The 19,294-nt window shown below is 45.3% G+C and overlaps 1 protein-coding gene across 1 annotated transcript in view; it reads left to right on the forward strand.

Moving 5' to 3' along the window:
* The window catches only part of EMB2799 (NAD(P)-binding Rossmann-fold superfamily protein), a 52,523-nt gene extending 37,499 nt beyond the window's left edge, over positions 1 to 15,024 (forward strand). The window contains exons 2-9 of the mRNA XM_086801521.1: positions 12,715 to 12,842; positions 12,947 to 13,119; positions 13,264 to 13,357; positions 13,773 to 13,883; positions 14,104 to 14,193; positions 14,292 to 14,377; positions 14,539 to 14,603; positions 14,714 to 15,024. Coding sequence (XP_086657647.1) covers positions 12,715 to 12,842; positions 12,947 to 13,119; positions 13,264 to 13,357; positions 13,773 to 13,883; positions 14,104 to 14,193; positions 14,292 to 14,377; positions 14,539 to 14,603; positions 14,714 to 14,823 — 857 coding nt within the window. The 3' untranslated portion in view covers positions 14,824 to 15,024. The remainder of the gene's footprint in view (positions 1 to 12,714; positions 12,843 to 12,946; positions 13,120 to 13,263; positions 13,358 to 13,772; positions 13,884 to 14,103; positions 14,194 to 14,291; positions 14,378 to 14,538; positions 14,604 to 14,713) is intronic.
* Positions 15,025 to 19,294: the final 4,270 nt, after the last annotated feature.

The following is a 19,294-nucleotide window of genomic DNA, read 5'->3' on the forward strand; positions in this document are numbered from 1 at the left end:
GAAGAACTACTCATTATATGATAGTTGTTAGGGGTGATGATGGCTCTTAAGCATTGGAAACCTTTTCTTTACAAGAGGAAATTCACAGTTACGACGAATCATCAGGCACTTAAATGGCTGCAAACCATGCCTAGTGCCCAATGGAGTGACAAACAAGCCAGGTGGAGTTAAGGAAGCATACACTAGGCAAGCCAACAAGTCTAGATGAGATGTCAACTACAAAGAAAGGGATTGGATGTATCTCCTGATCATGAAGTAGAGATTGAAGCAAGTGGGCAAGCGTTGTTCCAAGCTCTCCTTTCGAAGCTTTGGCCCTTTTCTGACCATCAGTAAGCTCAATGATGTCTCCATGAAGCTCGAGCTACCAAATAGTTGGACTATACACAGTGTCTTTCATGTTTCTTGGTTAAAGCTCTATGTTGGACCAGCTTTGCAAATGGTCTCAGATGAGAAATAGTCGAGATGGTCGACGAAGCCGGAGTCATCAAGCTCGAGTAGATTCTTCTCCACAGATGGAAGCATGGTTCCGGTCATAAATAAAGAGAGTTCTACATGAAGTTCAAGGACCGAGGCAGTCATGAAGTTGTATGGCTAGATGAAGAGTTCTTCGAGTATCCACAGATATTGTTGGACTACTTGGAAGCCATGAACCTACCACTAAGCTAAGTCGGAGGGAATGTCACATGCACCTTGCATTGAGGTGCTATGTGACACATTCGCTCATCATTCAGTGTAACATTCGTACATCATTAATACCTTTGTTAGTCTTTTTCCATGGCCAAGTACCACATGGAACTCTTGAATCACTTATTGTGACATGCGGAAGCTCTTGGAGTCTTCTTTCAGCGGAACATGCTTGATGCAAAATGCATATAGAAGATAGAGAGAAGAGAGAGAGAGAGCTGAGCATTCGAGATATTCATAATGTACAAAAAAGTGTACAAGTCTTGTAGTCATAGGTTGCCTCATCAAAAGGTGGTCTTGACTCATAGAGTCCTAAATCTAAACCTAAATCTAGCGACCCAGGCCATGGGGGTTGAATGAATCACACAATGAGCAATTCGCACCTTATATAGGTCTTGGGTAGCCTCATGGATTGGCCGACCTACTGTCGGCCAGGTCCAATGAACAATAAATCCATTAATGCTGCAGCCGACAGAACTTCCTCCCCTATGCACTGGCCAACAGCCTCTTGACTACTCCACAAGGTGTTCCTTGCTCCAACAAGATGCACCCACTCCTAAATCTGGTCGAAAACAGGTTCTAATCTAATTCTTTATCTTGTTGCCCTTCAAGGATTAGTCCTGGGAGTAGCTTGTACATGTCTTGCACATGACATCTCCCTTTGCTAAACTTGATGATGGGATTCCAACTTCTATTCTTGGATAACTGTCATCATCCCATTGTCCATTCCTGGAGTCCCAAACCTGTCATCCTACCCTTCTTGGCAACCTTTCAATTGAAAACCTTGCCCGGTCTCCAAATCTGATGAAGATCTCTGCATCTGATCCATCTTGTCCTCCATCCCTTCATGCCCCGTCCCTGAACACTTTCTTTGGTCTTCTTTTCTTGAGTATTGAGTCTGGCACTCTAACTCCACCCCTTGGAGGATCATCCTCCCTTGGAACCGTTACCCGAAAGCATTCCTTGTGTGCCCCAAGTGCCATCCCCTTGGGTCTTGTGGAACACCGCCAACCAACCTCCTGGGAACTTCTTCCATGTCTTGTGTTTCTTTTCTTGGACTGTGCACCTTCATCTGGGACTGAATCAGTGTTTAGCCTTGCTAAGCCTGATGCTCTGATACGAATCCCACATGAGGAAGCTCCGGGAGTCTTCTTTCAGCTCTAAACACCATCCTGGAACATGCTTGATGCAAAATGCATACAGAAGATAGAGAGAAGGGAGAGAGAAGCTGAGTATTGAGTATATTCATAATGTACAAAAGGTTGTACAAGTCTTGCAGCCACAGGCTGCCTCATCAAAAGGTGGTCTTGACTCATAAGAGTCCTAAATCTAAACCTAAATCTAGTGACCCAGCCCATGGGGGGCTGAATGAATCACACAATGAGCAATTTGCACCTTATATAGGTCTTGGGTAGCCTCATGTACTGGCCTACCTGCTGTCGGCCAGGTCCAATGGACAATAAGTCCATTAATGTTGCAGCCGAGAGGAGTTCCTCCCCTACGCAGTGGCCGACAGCCTCCTGACTACTCCACAAGGTGTTCCCTACTCCAACAAGATGCACCCGCTCCTAAATCTGGTCCAAAACAGGTTCTAATCTGATTTTTTATTTTGTTGCCCTTCAAGGATTAGTCCTAGGAATAGCCTGCGCAGGTCTTGCACATGACACTTATGATCTCATAGGCCCATTCGGTCTTTTGAAGACATTAGTATAAATTTCTTTCTTTCTCTCCACTCCATCTCTTTGTCTTTCTTGCATATTCAGTTTGAAGATCTCTGCATTGTCAAGTAAAGGTTCCTTTTAGCTTTGTGCATAGTTGTTGGCCTACTGTCGTACGATACAACACAGTACGATATCGTACGGGAATTTACCTTACTGAATGCCGGTAAAGTACAGTTAAAAAAAACACTTATAAATTTATGGATTATCAATTTGAAAAGATAGAGAGCTCAGAGGTTGTTACAGAGCTTGAGAGTAATGGGAGCAGGCTAGAGCTATGAGAGCTTGAAACTTGTGATGGAGAGAATGTTGGAGGAGAGCTTTTTAAAGGGAGGCCAAAGAGTCCAAGGCACCCACTCAAGGCCAAGGGCCAAGGCCCAACTGTTGGAAGATGGTCTGCGAAGACACAAACAAAGGGAGGTAGTTGAGGAGAAGCCTTTACTTCTTGTTGCCCTAACTAAGGAGGACGCCTCACCTCAATCGTAACATGTGGAAACTTCACGATGGACTCGGCAGCTTCAATGCTCAAAATTCAGCAATCTTTCACGACGAATATAACACACAAAACTGAAGTAGATGTGCAGAAAATAGAGAGAGAGAGAGAGAGAGAGAGAGAGAGGGAGAAGAGGACACAGTATTAGGTCCCAAATACCCTTTGTAGGGCCCCCACCACGAATGGTGTATTTGCTTTATTAGAATGATGTAAATCTGAAAATAAAGACAGAATCTCGACCTGCACTTTTCACCTTTATTGAAGCTTTCCCCTTGGCTATCCTTGCCCTTGGAAGGCAACAATCCTTTGTGAATTATGAGATGCTGGACTGAATACAGGGCTTGGGTATTTATACCCCTTCATGCATCCAGTTGGCCAGCTTACTGAAGTCGGCTGGCAGAAATTCCTCACACGACTTGAACAAAATAGCATTAAATGCTAGTTACTCCAGCCACTTTCACACCTATGCAATGCTGGTCACCAAGCACACCTGCTGGACAGTCCATGTGCTGGCTGTGTGGGCTGCCCCACCCCTTTGTCGACAGGCTGTCCAGGGCTTGGGGCCTGTCGGCTGCCTGTCCAGAGACCCTAGGGCTGGCATGGGACCAGTTTTCCACTCTAGAGTTTGCACCTTCTTGTTCAGATATGCTTATGTGGCATCCAAGTGCGGGATGCATGTGACATCGCCTTCTGCTTAACTTGACGGAAGTTACGTAGCCTCCAAAAAGTCCGTTAGTAAGGCCGGATAGTTGTCAAAGAACTCTTTGTCAAGCCATACCGATTCGTGGGTCCCTCGGTCCTGGAACTTCGTGAGGAACTATCTTTGTCTTCGGTTGGAGCCATGCTTGAAGCGGTGCAAAAGAATCTGTTCTCGAACCATCACTTCAGCTTCCTCAACTATCCGCTTTGTCTTTCACTTCTGAAGGGATTAGACCTGCATATGGTTTTAGCTAACTGACATGGAACACATCATGCATAGTCAAGCTCGGAGGTAGCTTCAACTTCATGGAAACCTCGTTAATCTTTCTCTAGATGGGAAAAGGTCTGAAGCTCCTGAATGATAACTTTGGGCATCGCTTGTCCACCTGTTTCAGCCTTTGATTCATGATCCGAAGATAAACCCAATCTCCTTTTGAGAACTTCATATCCCTTCGGTCTTTGTTGGCCTGTCAAGTGTAGGCCTCTTGTGCTTTAGCCAACCTGTCTTTCACTGACTCCAAAATCTCCTGGTAAGATTCCACCATTCTTTTCACTTCAAGTACTGAAGACGAGGTTTTGGTCAATAGCGGATGGAATGGTCTTCCAAACGCTGCTTCATTTCGAGTCCTGACAATAGCTGAAGAAAAACAGCTTGAACTAAAGGCAAATACGATTCCCACTTACCTTGCTGATCGTGGACATAACACTTCAGCACATCAAAGGCCAACTGGTTGTAGATTTTTGTCTGACCATCAGTATGTGGGTGAAATACACTGGAAAAATTCCATTTAGTACCAAAGTTATCAAACAATGCCCTCCAAAAATGATTGGTAAAGTTGGCTTCTTGGTCTGACACTATGGTCCTAAGGATCTCGCCAATCGAGTACTAATGCCGAATGAACAAATGGGCAACATCCTTGGTGGTCACATTGGCTCTGCATGGGATAAGCATAACAAATTTGCTAAATCTATCAACAATAGTCAAACACTAAGTATTACGCTTACCCGGATTGGGAGGCAGATTCGTGACAAAATCTATGGATATATCTTGGAAAGGTCCTTCGGGAATCGGTAAAAGGCTATAACAACCCTATCTTCTTCCCACGAGGAGCTTTCACTTTTTGACAAATGTCACACTGTTGCACATGTGCAAACAGATCTTACCTCATTCTTGGCCTATAATATTGCCTTTCTAACTTCTCCAGAGTTGAATTCATACCCCGACGATCACCAATGATGGCGTCATGGGCATCGTGGAAAAGAGTTGCCCTGAATGACTTCATGACACAAAGTTGGTCTTTGTAGAAAAGCCAACCATCGCGTATCAAAAAGTGGCATGGTCCCGTGGCATCCAATGCTTGTTTTCACTATGTACTAAATTCCTCAGAATCCACGTACGTGTGCTTCATGTCATCTAGTCCCGTACCAACAAGGTCGCGTCTAGTGGTCTGAATCAAAGTCACTTGTCCCTTCTTGCTCAAAGCATCGGCCACTGGGTTGGCCTTTCTTGGAAGGTACTCGATCATACCACCAAATTATTGGAAGATCTGGCTCCAGCGGTGCTGTCGGTCACTCCGCTGTGCACTTAGCATTGTCTGAATCCAATGTAATGCCTAATGGTTAGTGCAAACCTCAAATTCTCGGCCATAAAGGAAATGTTTCAAGGCTTGAATTACTGCTAGGAGTTCTCGATCGTAGACCGAGTAATTTGTTTTTGCGAGCGGTAACTTATGAGACATGTAAGCTATTGGATGGCCATTCTGTTGTAATACACCTCCAATTGTGATGTTACTCGCATCGGTGATCACTTGGAACGGCTCGTCCCATGAGGCAAGGGCTAGACAAGGTGCTTTTGACAAAGCCACCTTGAGATTCTTAAATGCCTCCGACGCTTGTGGAGTCATTCGAATCTGCTGTCTTCTAGTCTTGACACCCTTTAGCAGATCGGTGAGATTCTTAAATGCCTCCAACGCTTGTGGAGTCATTCGAATCTGCTGCCTTCTAGTCTTGACACCCTGTAGCAGATCGGTGAGATCTGCCGAGAGGTTAGAAAACTTGTCTATGTGGGTGGAGTATGCCTAGCATATATCCACAAAGGATCTCATGTCAATAGCAGTTTGTGGTACTTCCCAATTGACAATCTCAGCCACCTTGGTCAGATCAAGTCGGATGCCCTCGGCACTGATAATGTATCTAAGGTAGTGAACCTCGAGCAAATAAAATTCCGACTTCTTCTCATTGATATAGAGCTCGTTGCTTTCTAGCAACTTTAGGACTTTCTCCACATCAATGTCATGCTGCTCAACGGTAGCTGAGAATCCTAGTATGCCGTCCAGAAAAAATGAACACACTTTCCTATTAAGTCTCTGAACACATGCATCATCATGCGGTTGAATGTGGTTGGGGCGTTCGTCAAGCCAAAAGGCATGACAATAAATTCATAGTGGGCTCGTTCTGCATGGAAGGCCGTCTTGGGGATGTCCCCCTCAACAATCCTCACCTGGTGGTACCCACTCTTCAAGTCTAGTTTCGAGAACACCTTGTTCCCATTCAACCTCTCGAGAATGTAATCTATTCGAGGCATTGGAAACTTACTCTTGATAGTCAGCTTATTGAGTGCACGATAATCGACACACAATCAAGAAGACCCATCCTTCTTCTTGACAAACATGATCGGAGCTGCAAATGGTGACACACTGGGACGTATGATGCCAGATTGCAACAGTTCTTGGAGTTGGCGGTCCAACTCCAATTCCATTGCCTTGGAAACGCGGTATGGAAACTTGCTCGAGAGATCCGAGCCTGAGAGGAGGTCTATTCTGTGGTCCCCAGTCTAGACAAGGGGAGCTTGGGAGGGAGATTGTCCCGAAGAAAAATCTTCTGAAACTTGTCATGGAGAACCTGGTACTTCTCGGAAGCCTTGGCCACCTTCTGGGCAATCTGGATGTAAATCATTGCACACTGTGTGCTTTTCCTGATTTCTCTTTTAGCTTGTATATGGCTTATGAGAGGAAAGTTTGGGATTCTTGGCTCACACTTAAAGGTCATTGGGGCTTTAGACACATTTTGATTAATCATGAAAGTGTGCTTGTTTCACTTAATATCTGGTTGAAACTTGTGAAACCGCTGAATGCCGAAAATTATGTCTGCTCTTACAAGAGAGGCAACCATAAAATCACACACAAACTCAACGCCTTGAATGACTTACTTAATTCTAAGCTTCAAACTTGATGCTCGTCGTCATGCCTATGCTAAATGCCTGAACTTTCTTTTTTTTTTTCATCAAAAGATCCTTTCATTAGTTATAAAAAGAAAAAAGTCCAATGGGCTACAAACCCTCTCTTGCTCATAAGAACGCAGAGCAGAGATCCAATCAAGGCAGCTAGGGAGACTCTCCCTAGGTGCAAAAAAGTACAAATAACTAAGAGGCTATATCATACAATAGGATGGGGAAAAATCCAAACAGGTGGCCTGTAGTGCCAGCGGGGGTAACCGGCGTGTAGAGTATAGAAAGGGCCGCTGCGCCAAGTGGTGTGGAAGGCCTGGCGTCGCAAGATCGCTCGATCCGAGTCGCCCCGGATGCGGTCATACTGGCCTCGCAGGGTGTGAATCAACTCTTGCCAGATAGCCCGAATAGTCTCTGTTGGTGGCTCCAGTGTCCCCTCAAAGGCCCTGAAACAACGGGCTCTCCAGGTGAACCATATGGTGAGGCTGCTGAGGAGCTCCCATCGTAAATTCCTCTCCTGTGTCCAGCCGGCTGTCGAGAAATCCAGTGAAGGAACAAGGCGAGGCTGGCCCCCAATGAATCTGATGGCTTGGCTGGCCTGCTCCGTCTCGTATCCCAGAGCTAGCCCTGACGAAGTCGACTAAGCGGCGGCTCCCCACGTATACATTCCCTCTGGAGAGAGGGGGGCCGAAATGCGCAGAATCCTCAGCCAAATCTGTTGCGCCTGTGGACAGTCCCATAGGCAATGTCGCTGTGTCTCCAATGGGTGGCCGCATCGGACGCAGGCCGGCGGAAGGCCATTGTAGACAAGCCCGGTGCCAACTGCAGAGCCCCTGTGGGCAACCAGCCACTGGAAAGCCGAGATCCTGCGTGCCTGTCTGCTAGCCTAGAGCCTGGTCCAAAAATCCTCCAGGAACTCCTGTGAGAGTCCCTGTAGCCGCCAATGCTCCGATGCAGCTGGAGAGACCGTCGTCCTCGCAGTCAAAATATGCCTCCCCAACCGAACAGTGTACTGGAAAAAGGTGATCTCTGTGGCTTGGGGGGACGCATAAGGATCATGCCACTCGTACTCGCCAGGGTCCCACTGGAGCTGGGCCAAGGGACGCGTAGCATATGCCCATATGCACCAATCAGAGTCCACATCTGAAGGGTCTGGATCAATATGCCACTTCCGAGAAGCGGCGGCCACTACCCGTATCCTCTGAAAGATGCACTCTGCAACCAAAGGCGACTCCGCCTCCACTCTCTGAAGTCTGCCCTCATCCTGTATCTCATAGTAGAGGCATCTACCATCCTCAGTGCAAGCTCTGACAGCAATCAGGATCTCCAACTGTGTAAAGGCTCCCATCCACCGTGGGGCCGCTGGCTCAAAAGGCGTGAACCACTCCTTAGTGAGAGCCTCCTGAATGTCATCCCTCATAATCAGCCCCCCTCTGAAGTGACTCAGCCTCTCCGCCTGGATCTCCTCCGGGAGACTGCGAAAGGCCTGCCAATCTCCAAAACTGCGGGCCTGACGCCAATGGTCCCCAGGCTAGACGAGGCCGAGAACCCAGCATATGACCCTGCTCTATGCGTACCGCGGGGCTCGAGATGAGCGGCTATCTGGCCCGCTCCTCATCACAAGTGGGAGGTCTCTGAGAAAGACCCGGTCTCAGCAACTCCCAAGCTCGCAGGATACTCAAGGCAAATCTGTCCTCCCATCCCCTACTGAGGCCTGTCCTCCTCATCTCTGTGAAGATCCACCTGGTGCCCAAGTGCCCCCTGCTGGGGGAGCTCTAGCCTGCAGCCGCTGAAAAAGAAGCTCCTTCCAAGGCTCAGCGCTTGGAAGCAGCCCCCGAATAATAAGCTTCCCCAACAAGGCTCTACTCTGATCAGCTGGATCTATAATGCCCAAGCTCACTGGGCCAGCGGAAGAGTAATAACTGCCGAAGTAACCTTAGCCTGGGCCGGCTAACCATCCCGTCCAGACCAAAAAAAGTTTCTGATCAGCCTCTGTACCTGGCTAATGCAAGAGCTTGAGAAAATCCAACAAGACGTGATATACCACATAGTCGCTAAAAGCACCTGATTTGTCACCACCACCCTCCCAGCCAAGGAAAGCCGAGCTGTACTCCAATATAAAAGCTTCTTCTGAATGCTCAGAAGAAGCGGGGCAATGTGCTGCTCAGGTGACAAATCAAGTCCGATCTGGCATCCCAAATACCACACTGCTGTGCCAGGAGGAATCCATCTAAAACCCGGGTCTGGGCTCCATGCTGGAGCGGGGGTGCTACTGATCCAAAAAGCCACTGTCTTGCGCCAATTGATCAATGCTCCCAAAGCCACACCAAAAACTTGTAGAGATTGCTCTGCCCTCTGTAGATTGGTCTCCTAGCTATGCAAAAACAATCCCGTGTCATCAGCAAGCTCAGAATCAAGCAAGTCCTCACCCCGGACTGGAAGCTGGAGTCCTCTCAAACCAACCTCTTCTGCTATCAGATACATGCTCATAGCCTCTGCAAAGAAAAGAAAAAGGAACGGAGCGAGAGGGCATCCCTGACGGACTGATCTGGTCAACTCAAAACTCGGCCCCCGTCCTCCTGCCATCAACACCTGGCTACGAGCTGTGGAATATAGAGCCGCCACCCCTCGAATCCAGTCTGGCTCAAAACCCAGGCGAAGCATAGTGCCCTCCAGAAAAACCCAGTCGACTCTATCGTATGCCTTCTCAAAATCGAGAAGCATAACGACCAAGTCCTCGCCGAGAAATCTAGCTCGGGTTGCGCCTCCCAGAAGGTGAAAATGTTGTCAAGGATACTGCGCTCCTTGACAAATCCTGTCTGGGTAGCATGAATCAAATCCTCAAGGAAGGGCTGGATCCTCAAACTCAAGGCCTTGGCTAGGACCTTATAGACAGTATTGAGGATCGTAATAGGCCTCCACTGCCGAATATCATCTGACACTCCCTCCCCCTTGGGGATAAGAAAGATCAAGCCCTCTAAAAAACTCTGTGGCATCACCCCCGTGTCCAAAACATGCTGAAAACCCTTGCGGAGGTTGGCCCCAAAAGGTCCCAATAGGGCATAAAAAAGGCAGGCGTCAATCCATCCTCCCAGGGCAACTATGATGCAGGAGGGCCCTCAAAGCCTCACCAAGCTCATCCTCTGAAAGGGGCTCACCCAAAGTTGTGCGCATACGATCTGTGACCCTCCTTTGCACATGGGCCCACACAGTCTGTCTGCAAGCATCACGTGCCTCCGTGTGGCTGGCTCCGCTGAAAGCAGGTCTCTGTAGAAATCAGTGGCAATAGCTCTAATCTCCTCGGGCTCAGTGGCTAACGATCCGTCCTGCCTCCTGAGCTTGCGTACTCCTGCTCGAGCATGGCGGGGTCCCCCCCTTCTGCTTATCTTCGAGCTCCCGGCTAACGATTGCACCAAACGAAGCAATGGGATTCGAAGAACTAGGGGCAACCACTAGGGTCTGTGTCGGAGCTGGGCTCACCATTGAAGTCGTGGAGGCTAGGGTGGTTGTTTGTGGAGTGGTAGTCTTCTTAGGACACTCCCTGGAAGTGTCCTTTTGTATGACAAAAGCGCCTACCCTCGTATTGAGTGGTCTCCTCAGCACTCAATTTACCACCGGTCTTACCTGCTTGAGCTTTCTAGTCTGGAGTAAGCTTGGGCGCATTGGTCGAGTTCTTGGAGCCATAGGCTCCCATGCTCTGTCCTAGGGAAGACACTGTTTGGTTCTGGCCTTTTCCCCTCTAGGCCGTTGCCTTGGGAGTGACAGGCTGGGAAGTCTTCGGCTTTCCGTCATTGTGCTTCATTTCAGCACTCTGCGCAAGCGAGAGTGCGTCCTCAAAGGTGGCTGGCCTAAACAGACGCACCTCCCAGTGGATTTGCGTGTCTAAGCCATAAAAGAACTACCCTTTCTTGTCCTTGTTAGATAAGCCCAACTGCAAACATAAGTTTGAAATTTTATTGGCAAAGATGCTGGACTGAATACAGAGCTTGGGTATTTATACCCCTTCATGCATCCAGTCAGCCAGCTTACTGAAGTCGGCTGGTAGAAGCTCCTCACGACTTGAACAAAATAGCATTAAATGCTAGTTACTCCAGCTTTCACACCCCTTGGGGTTGGTTCTATACCTTTCCCATGCCCAATGCAAGAGCTGTAAGCTGTGATCTGGGGTAGCCCTATGGGCTGGCCCCTTCTCTACATGCAAACCTACATGCCACATGCCTACACAGATGTCGGGCACCTGGTCGTAGACCAAATACTGAGATTACCTGACATCATTCCAGAGGGAGACTCACAGTACAGACTGGCACTGCTTCATGTGCAGGACGATGCACACCTGACCTCGGACGTAGAGTGGAACCTTGGTTGACTCGTCTCGGACTGGGCTCACATGGGACCAATTTTCCACTCCAGGTCCTGCACCTTCTTGTTCAGATATGTCTATGTGGCATCCAAGTGCGGGATGCACGTGACATCAACCCTGGGTATGAACAATTGGTGACATTTGTGCACCGGACAACGCATTGACATTATGTTGTTAAGACCTAAACGTGATGGCAACTGGCGATTGGTCCTTGGACTAGGGCTCACAAATGTGGAGTGCTCATCACTAAATTTTATTGGTACTATGCAGTTGACTGTACATATATACTTGGGGTGCACATGTCACTTTGTGGGGCTGCCCAATGGCACAGGTCTGGCTGGAGGATCTTGTGACTCTTCATGCAAGACTACCAGAGCAAGAAGTTCATCACTTGGAGCGTTGTCGCATTGTAAAGCCTTGACACTGCACCTGATGCACCAGTGGCAGGTATCAGGGGTGCTGCTGACTGTCACGGTCCCCAGCCGGGTGCCCGGGTGCCCGGGACACATTGGGCCAGCCGCCAACCTCTATGTCGGTGGGGGGATGATCAATAGCCCTCCAGGTTGGCAGATATAGCACTGGCAGTAGGCTTGCAAGTTGCTACCTTGAGACCATACAGGGGCTTAATTGTCTTCCTGTTCAGTGTGTCCAGTCTGAGCTGAGCCCCTGCTCGTACAAGACAGGCTGCAAATCTGGAGGTGGATTATTGCTGATTAAACCTGGCAGAGGTGAAATTTCACTCGACTCCTGACAGAAAAACCTCACACAGGCCCAACTATCCCCTCTACTTGGCCCTAAGAAACGTGTCTCTGTTCACTCTAAGTTACTTTGATGTTAGTAGAAGTAGTAACCCTTAAATTCCATGTCCTATCATCAACCCTTTCATATGGACAACGTCATGCTCTTACCACCAGCTTAGAGTTTTTCACGTGCATCAGCGCCAGATAAGGATGCATGGGTCATGCCTGGTGGGGATTATTAGGGTTAGGACTTAGCAGAGAGTTGTGACCACTGTGAGCCCTATTGCAGAGGCCCTGAGTGTAGGGGAGGTTTGGGTTGTGTTCACCGGGTCTATTCCATGAACACTTTCCAATATGTAAGATAAGCATCATCCGGCCAATGAGGTGATAGCTGAAGTGGTGAAGGTGTTTGCCTAGGACCAAGAGGCCGTAGGTTCAAAACCCCTTTGGTGCTTCCTAGGCGGCATCACCTATGAGTGGATAATTAAGCACATACGGGCGGGTGCCTACGGGCGGTGGAAAATCAGTAACTACAGGAGGATCTTGGGCCTAAGATCATTCGAAAAAAAAGGAAGATAAGCATCATCCGCAATGCAACCAAAGTAAAATTTACCTAATAGATTGCAATGAGCATGGTAATAGGCATTGTCTGATTCAGAGAAGTGCATGCAAATTTGTTTATGCAGTGAATTAGCTTCCATAGAATGCAGCATCTGCTATGAACGACCTTAAATATATTTATTTGTGCAAACCATATACTATTTTGTTGTGACCTTGCCATGTTTCTGTGGCAGGTGTCATGGCATCATCGGCTACTGCGATTTCTGAGATTCAGGAAGATTCCGTAGGCACCACATCCAAAGATTTGCTTGTGATTGGACCGGGTGTTTTGGGTAGACTTGTTGCAGGATTGTGGATGAAGGTAGGGAAGTCAGGTCCTGAGAATGGTTAATCGTTTATTAATCTTAGCCTTTTTTTGGTAATTATCTGTATAGTGCTGAATTTTGACATAGCCCCATTGGGCAGGAAAATCCAGATTGTGCTGTGGTGGGCCAGACAGTTACAACTACTCATCATGAAGAGCTGCAATCACTAGGAATAAGGCCAGTGGTGAAGAGCAGCCAAGGTGGACTCTGCTTCCCTTATGTCTTGTTTTGTGCACCCCCGTCTGGAAGTTTGGACTATGCTGCGGAGCTCCGGTGAGTTATGAAGTATGTTCTTCTCTGGCAGTTTTTTTTTTTTGCTTTGCGTTTTGATAATTCTGGAAAACAATGACGTCAATCAATGTGATCACAATTGCTACGATGAGTGTTTATGTGGTTGTCTTTTTTTTTTTTTTGCAGGTTAGCTGCTGAGCAATGGAATGGAGACGGTGTTTTTCTCTTCACGTCCAGTAGTGCTGTGTATGACTGTAGTGATAATGGTGCCTGTGATGAGGTATTACTCCACTGGCAAAATTTTACATCAAGAGGGGGGTCTATTGGCCTGCCTTTGTAGAAGGCAGGTCTAAGCAATGGTTTTTATTTTTGACTTGGGGAGTGTTATTAAAAATTGTGAGAAAAATGTAGTCCACTCCCCCTTTCCCCCCCCTTCCTCCATGGGCTTTTGGTTTTATTGTTTTCATGTTATATGATACTCTGCATATCATGCTTCCGTAGACGTTAATATAACTTTCTTTCTTTCTTTCTCTCTCTCTCTCCCCCTTTTCTCTCTCTCTACCTTTAGTCAGCAAAGCCATGCTTATAGCCAAGTTCTTCTCTTGTTAAAGAATGTGCTTACTCTTGGGTCTAAACACAGAGTTGATTATTGTTAACACTAGTGCTTTGTGATACACTGGTATACCACTTGCCAGGATACACCGATTCTTCCACTTGGCCGAAGTCCCCGAACAGATGTTCTTCTAAAAGCAGAGCAGGAGGTCCTCCAAGCAGGTGGCACAGTAGTGCGATTGGCCGGGCTTTATATATCCTTTTGCATGGAAGGCTTTTGTCTGTAGGATGATGCTTTTAATCAATGTTGTGTTTCCTTTCTCTTTTGAGAAGGTATTTATATCTATAGTGATCACATCCAGTGGATGAAGCCTGCAGGGTTATCAAAGCCCTTTACCAACTGGAGTACATGGTCATGTTGTCTCTGTCGCCCTTTTAAATTCTATATAATTATTCCTTTAACTCACACTTTACACTCTAGAGCGTGGACCTCATGCTTACTGGGCTAAGAAAGGCTCTGTCGATGCTAGGCCGGACCACATTCTGAATGTCATTCATTACGAGGTTTGATTTTTGCTGGGGATAATACTGTGGCAAAGCTCAAAATAGATTTTTTTTTTGAAATAAGAAATTTGCCTGATGTGAAGAATCTTGGACTACAGGATGCAGCTTCTTTGTGCGTGACAATATTGAAGAAAGGCTATCGCAAGGAGGTCTTCATGGGTTGTGATAACCATCCCCTTTCCAGGTCATAATCAGAGAGTATTGTAAGAATAATTTAACGGCTCATGGCACTCATTATTGCATTTTAGAGTACAGTTTCCTTGATTTAGTCCTGGATGTATTCTTTCTACTTCCACAACTTTTCAAGGACCGCAGGCAAGCTAACATCTTCCAACTTTATTTTAGGCAAGAACTCATGGACATTGTGAACAAGAGTGGGAAGCTCAAGGATAAGTTTGAAGCTTTTACAGGTAAGGCTCTATTAATACCTAGATATGGGCTAAACTTTAAAGCTTGCTTTTAAGTTGTAAAAGTCATGAATCATGTTTCTTCCCTTATATTGAATGGCATTGTTCGCTAGGCATGGATGGGCCTCTTGGCAAGAAGATGAACTGTGACAAAACTCGTAGTAAAACTGGATGGCAACCCAAATTCACGAGTTTTGCAGAGTTTTTAGGGGTTGCAACATAAGAGGGTTCAATGTCCATGGAACATCAATGAATGTAATAGTCATGCTGACCCGTGTTTCCTGTGGAAGGCCTAATGCAGCATCCTTCCTCAGAAATGGGATTATTATTTAGGCCTGAAGATCTTCATACCATTTTTTAAATGTAGGCCTTATCATTTATTTTTTAATATCCGATCAAGCTTGGAGTCAATGTTGCCATAAAACATGTTGTTCTTGCATCTTTATGTTCAAGTGACAGCCATGGTGTGTAAAAGTTACCAAGCAATGTGCTGTCTTCTTGGCCGCCCAATCACATTGGGTTGCCTTGTTGTCATAGTCACAAGAAATGTTTTGAGGTTTTTGGGGTTTTGTTTAGAAAGGCTTTGTCCCTCAGCCCCTACAAGTTTCAAGGTTTCAAAAAATCAATATTTTTATTAATTACAAATATTAAAAAACATATAAAAGCCACCAAAAACTTAGTATGATGATGAAAAAAACCTCAAGGTTTTTAGGTTTTTTAGTCAGAGGAGGAGAAGTTGATGCAGAATAAAAGGAAAAAATTAAAAATAAAATTGAAAGAAAACAAAACCTGAGCCAATGAGGTGATAGCTCAAGTGGTGAAGGTGTTTGCCTAGGACCAAGAGGTCCTAAGTTCAAAACCCCCCTTGGTGTTTCCTTGGGGGCATCGCCTACGGGTGGATAAATAAGTGCCTACGGGCGGTGAAAATTATTTACTATGGGAGGATCTTGGGCCAAAGGCCAGTTGAAAAAAAAGAAAAGAAAAGAAAAGAAAGAAAACAGAACCTAAAATTTGGGCAAAATTGCCGTACTGTAGAGGGTTTCGAGGAACTTTGAAACTGTGTAGAGATCTGGGAGGACAAGGAAATACTCTTTAAGGAGTTGATCAATGCATTTGATGTGCTGGAGAAAGGAGAGGACTTCTTGAGCCAATTGTAGGATTTCAAGCAATTTGGGGATGAGTCCATGGCAAACATGGACCAGGGGTACCTCAATCTTGTTCAAAGATATGTGAAAGCCATTGGGAGGTATGTGCAGGGAGACCAAGGCATTGCATTAAGTGGTTCAGAGCACATCATCGCAACGGAGAAGACCATTGCTCCCACCCACATCAACAAGGTTGGGCAAGAGTGGGACATAATGAGAGGAGCTGTATCCCCCCATGGTGAGAATTGGAGGGGACTTCAGCAAGACCCAAAGGAGGATAGACAGGGAGGAGAATAGGACACTATCAGTGGGACTGAGTACTCCACATGGGCAGCACCATAAATATGCCTGAGCAAACTCGTGCCACACCTTTATCCAAAACTCAATTTGCCCTCGCAGAGTCACACCCTATTGGGGGCATAAATGTTGAGGGAACCCCTACACCGTCCCTAATCATGTGATGATCAACCACATGGCTTTGCCCTGGACAATGGTGCCTGAATCCAAAACTTAAGGGAGCAGCTGCTCACTGAGACTGAGACGCACACACCCCTGGTTCCCCGCAAGACAAAAAGCGAGATGGCAGGAAGGCGACCAAAGGTGTGACTTTCCGGCATCTGCAAGTGCATACTTCTGCTGAAAGGTGGTGTTCCTGAAGGATGAGAATGTGCACTGAGGCTCTAACTACGGCTCTCTGTAGCTCCTAACAAAAGAACCCCTTTTCGGCTATGAAAACAGGGCCCACCCATCAATAAATATTCTAGGAGACAATCCGCATGGCTAAGGATATGGGCTGTGATTGAGTTATGCTCGGCAAACCCTCTCTCAGAGGGTTTTGGGAGATGGGCTAGAGGGGGATTCTGTCTGGCAGGGAGTTTATCCGGGCCTGGAGACGCGAGCCCATATTTCACCTTCCGCTTTGGGCTTGGACTTGCCAATGTACAAGGGGGAATGCACACTGATCCTTCCCTAGGAGGTGGTGCCTTTAATGTGCACTGATCCTAGGAGGCGATGCCTTTGATGGAGTGAAACTAAAATTTTCATCGGAGAAAATATTATGATGACTATGACGACCTATGGAAGGCCAACTTTCATCTCCCACACTTCGTGCTTCTTCAGTGGATCTAGAGTTGCAAAATCTGGCCAGATTGGTTCTCAAGGCGACAGAGGCTCTAGAACTAGCTCTCTTTACGGCCTCTTAAAAATGGTTGTAGCTGTAATCAAGGCCTTTGGCATGCTATGAGGTTCCCTTATTGGTTCTATGATTGACTCTCAAATGCGGTTAGGGATATGCTCAGGTGTGATTAGTGATTCGTACTTAGCCACTTACTCAAGTACTGGCTTTAGTTAAGCATGTGCCTTCCTTATAAGCTCTTCGGCTTGTTTCATTTTCTCTTTCTTACTCTTTTTACACGAGGTTGCGCTACTCTTGGAGTTTCTTTGGAAGGTTTGCATAGTCAATGGGTTTCTTCTCTTTGGGAAGAGTTGGTTTGAATGGTTGAACAGGAGATCGCTCGTTGTCTTTGCAAGAGAGGCAGCTTCGGAGCTATCATTCGAACCACTTTCAATGGCCATGATGTTGCCCCTGAGACAAAACTGCATTGCATTTGTGCTTGCTCTTTGAGGTCTTGTTCATTTGGACCTCTGGCTCTACTTTCTTAACCTTTTTAAGGGGCTGATGTAGCTTTTAGGGCTTACACCTTTGGCTCTTAGGCTGTAGGCTTTGAGTTTAAAGCTTGAGATTTTTGCTTCTTCATTGCGTTGCATGTTTCCTTGGCAACAAACTCCCTCAACTTAATCTAGAATCTTTTGATGGCATTAAAGGGCATTGTATGAATAATTCCTCCTTGTATGCTTAACAAGTTAAGGCTTTTCAAAGTGGCTGATGCTTCGGCCACTAGGGTGATTGTCACTCTGTTCGGACAATCCTTGAAAGCATGCTCAAATCCACACTTTTAATACATTCCTTTCTATGGAATGGCATTGGGATTTGGCACTAGATTTAGGGGAGGTAGAGTTGGGGAACTAGTTGTGGGGTGTTATGTGACACCACTTCATATTGAAAGGATATGGTCATGAAAATCCCAAGCTTTGAACATTCCTACACATGAGTTTGAGATCCTTAAGAAATATTAACATTTCTTTGAGTGATTAACCCTAATTTAAAGCTTGAATTTATGAAATTCAAGGCTAATAAAACACTATTTTCAAGCTAATTCATGGACATTTGAAGGATGGATTCAATGAAGAACATCAAATTCATGAACAAAAGCATTTAATATCTAATGTGTAACGTATAATAATTGAGATTATTGATTTAAACCTGATTAATAAGTTAAATCTATCAATATTTCATTATTTACTAACGTAAATCCATGGGAGTGTAAACAATGATGGTTGTGTTTTAGATGGATGTGTTTTTGTTGTTAGTTGTGGCTAATTATTTGATTTCATCTATTATTAAAACCTTTTCTCGATTGGTTGTTAATCATAAGATGATATATTTTCATGCAAGAGCATTCCCTAATTAAACGTTGCTTGTAAGAGTGCCACAGCCTGTGAGCACTGCATCTATGAGCTATGCATGTATAGAGCGCTATGCATAAGCTTTCTATACATGCATATGAGCTATCCATAAGCTATGTATACAGAGATATGTATAGATATCTCTATTAATGCATAAGCTTCTATATATCTCTATGCATATGCTACAAGCATAAATCTATGATCAAAAAATATATGCATAGAGCTATGCATGAGCTAATGCATATAAAACTCAATGTATAATCAATATACATAGAGCTATGCACAATGTGTATACATAGACCTATATATGCATATAGATCTCTATGCACATGGTGTATACATAGATCTATATATGCATATATCTCTATGCATAAGCTAAAGGCATAGATTTATATGCATATATCTCCATGAATAATGCTCTTATACATAGATCTATATCCATAATTCTCTTATGCAGAGAGGACTCTATGCATAAGCTAAAGGCATAGATTTGTATGCAGACGTCTCTCTGCATAATTCTCTTATACATTTAAAGCTTAGCAGACCTACCTCAAAGGGATTTAAAGAAGCTATAAAATAGTTTTTAAAAAAAGAATTATTAGTTTGAAGCAAGTATGTGAGAAGTTTAATGTATAGAGCTAAAATAAAATAAAATTTGAATTATCCTTGAAAATATAAAAATTAGAAAAAAATAAAGTATTCACTTATCCTTTTGAAAAACTTAAACTATAGATCTTAGTAGACTTACCTCAAAGGATTTTAAAGACAATTTGAAGAACTTGTAAAATAATTTAAAACAAATAAACATTGCTAACTTAAAAGTAAATGAAGTTAGCTTACATATCTTTCCTTGCGAGAGAAAAAACGAAGAGAACTAGAGAGAAAGGGAAAGAGGAGGTGTATTAAAGTCAAAAAAAGGGACAAACAAGCATGAAATCACTACATATAATAGGTTAGATTAGCTAGTTAATGTAGAACATTTGTAAGATAGGTTGTCCAGAAAATGCCCACTCTTAAAAGATA

This window comes from Cibotium barometz, chromosome 8 (assembly GCF_041138505.1).
Source record: "Cibotium barometz isolate CiBa-2024 chromosome 8, ASM4113850v1, whole genome shotgun sequence".
NCBI lineage: Eukaryota > Viridiplantae > Streptophyta > Polypodiopsida > Cyatheales > Cibotiaceae > Cibotium > Cibotium barometz.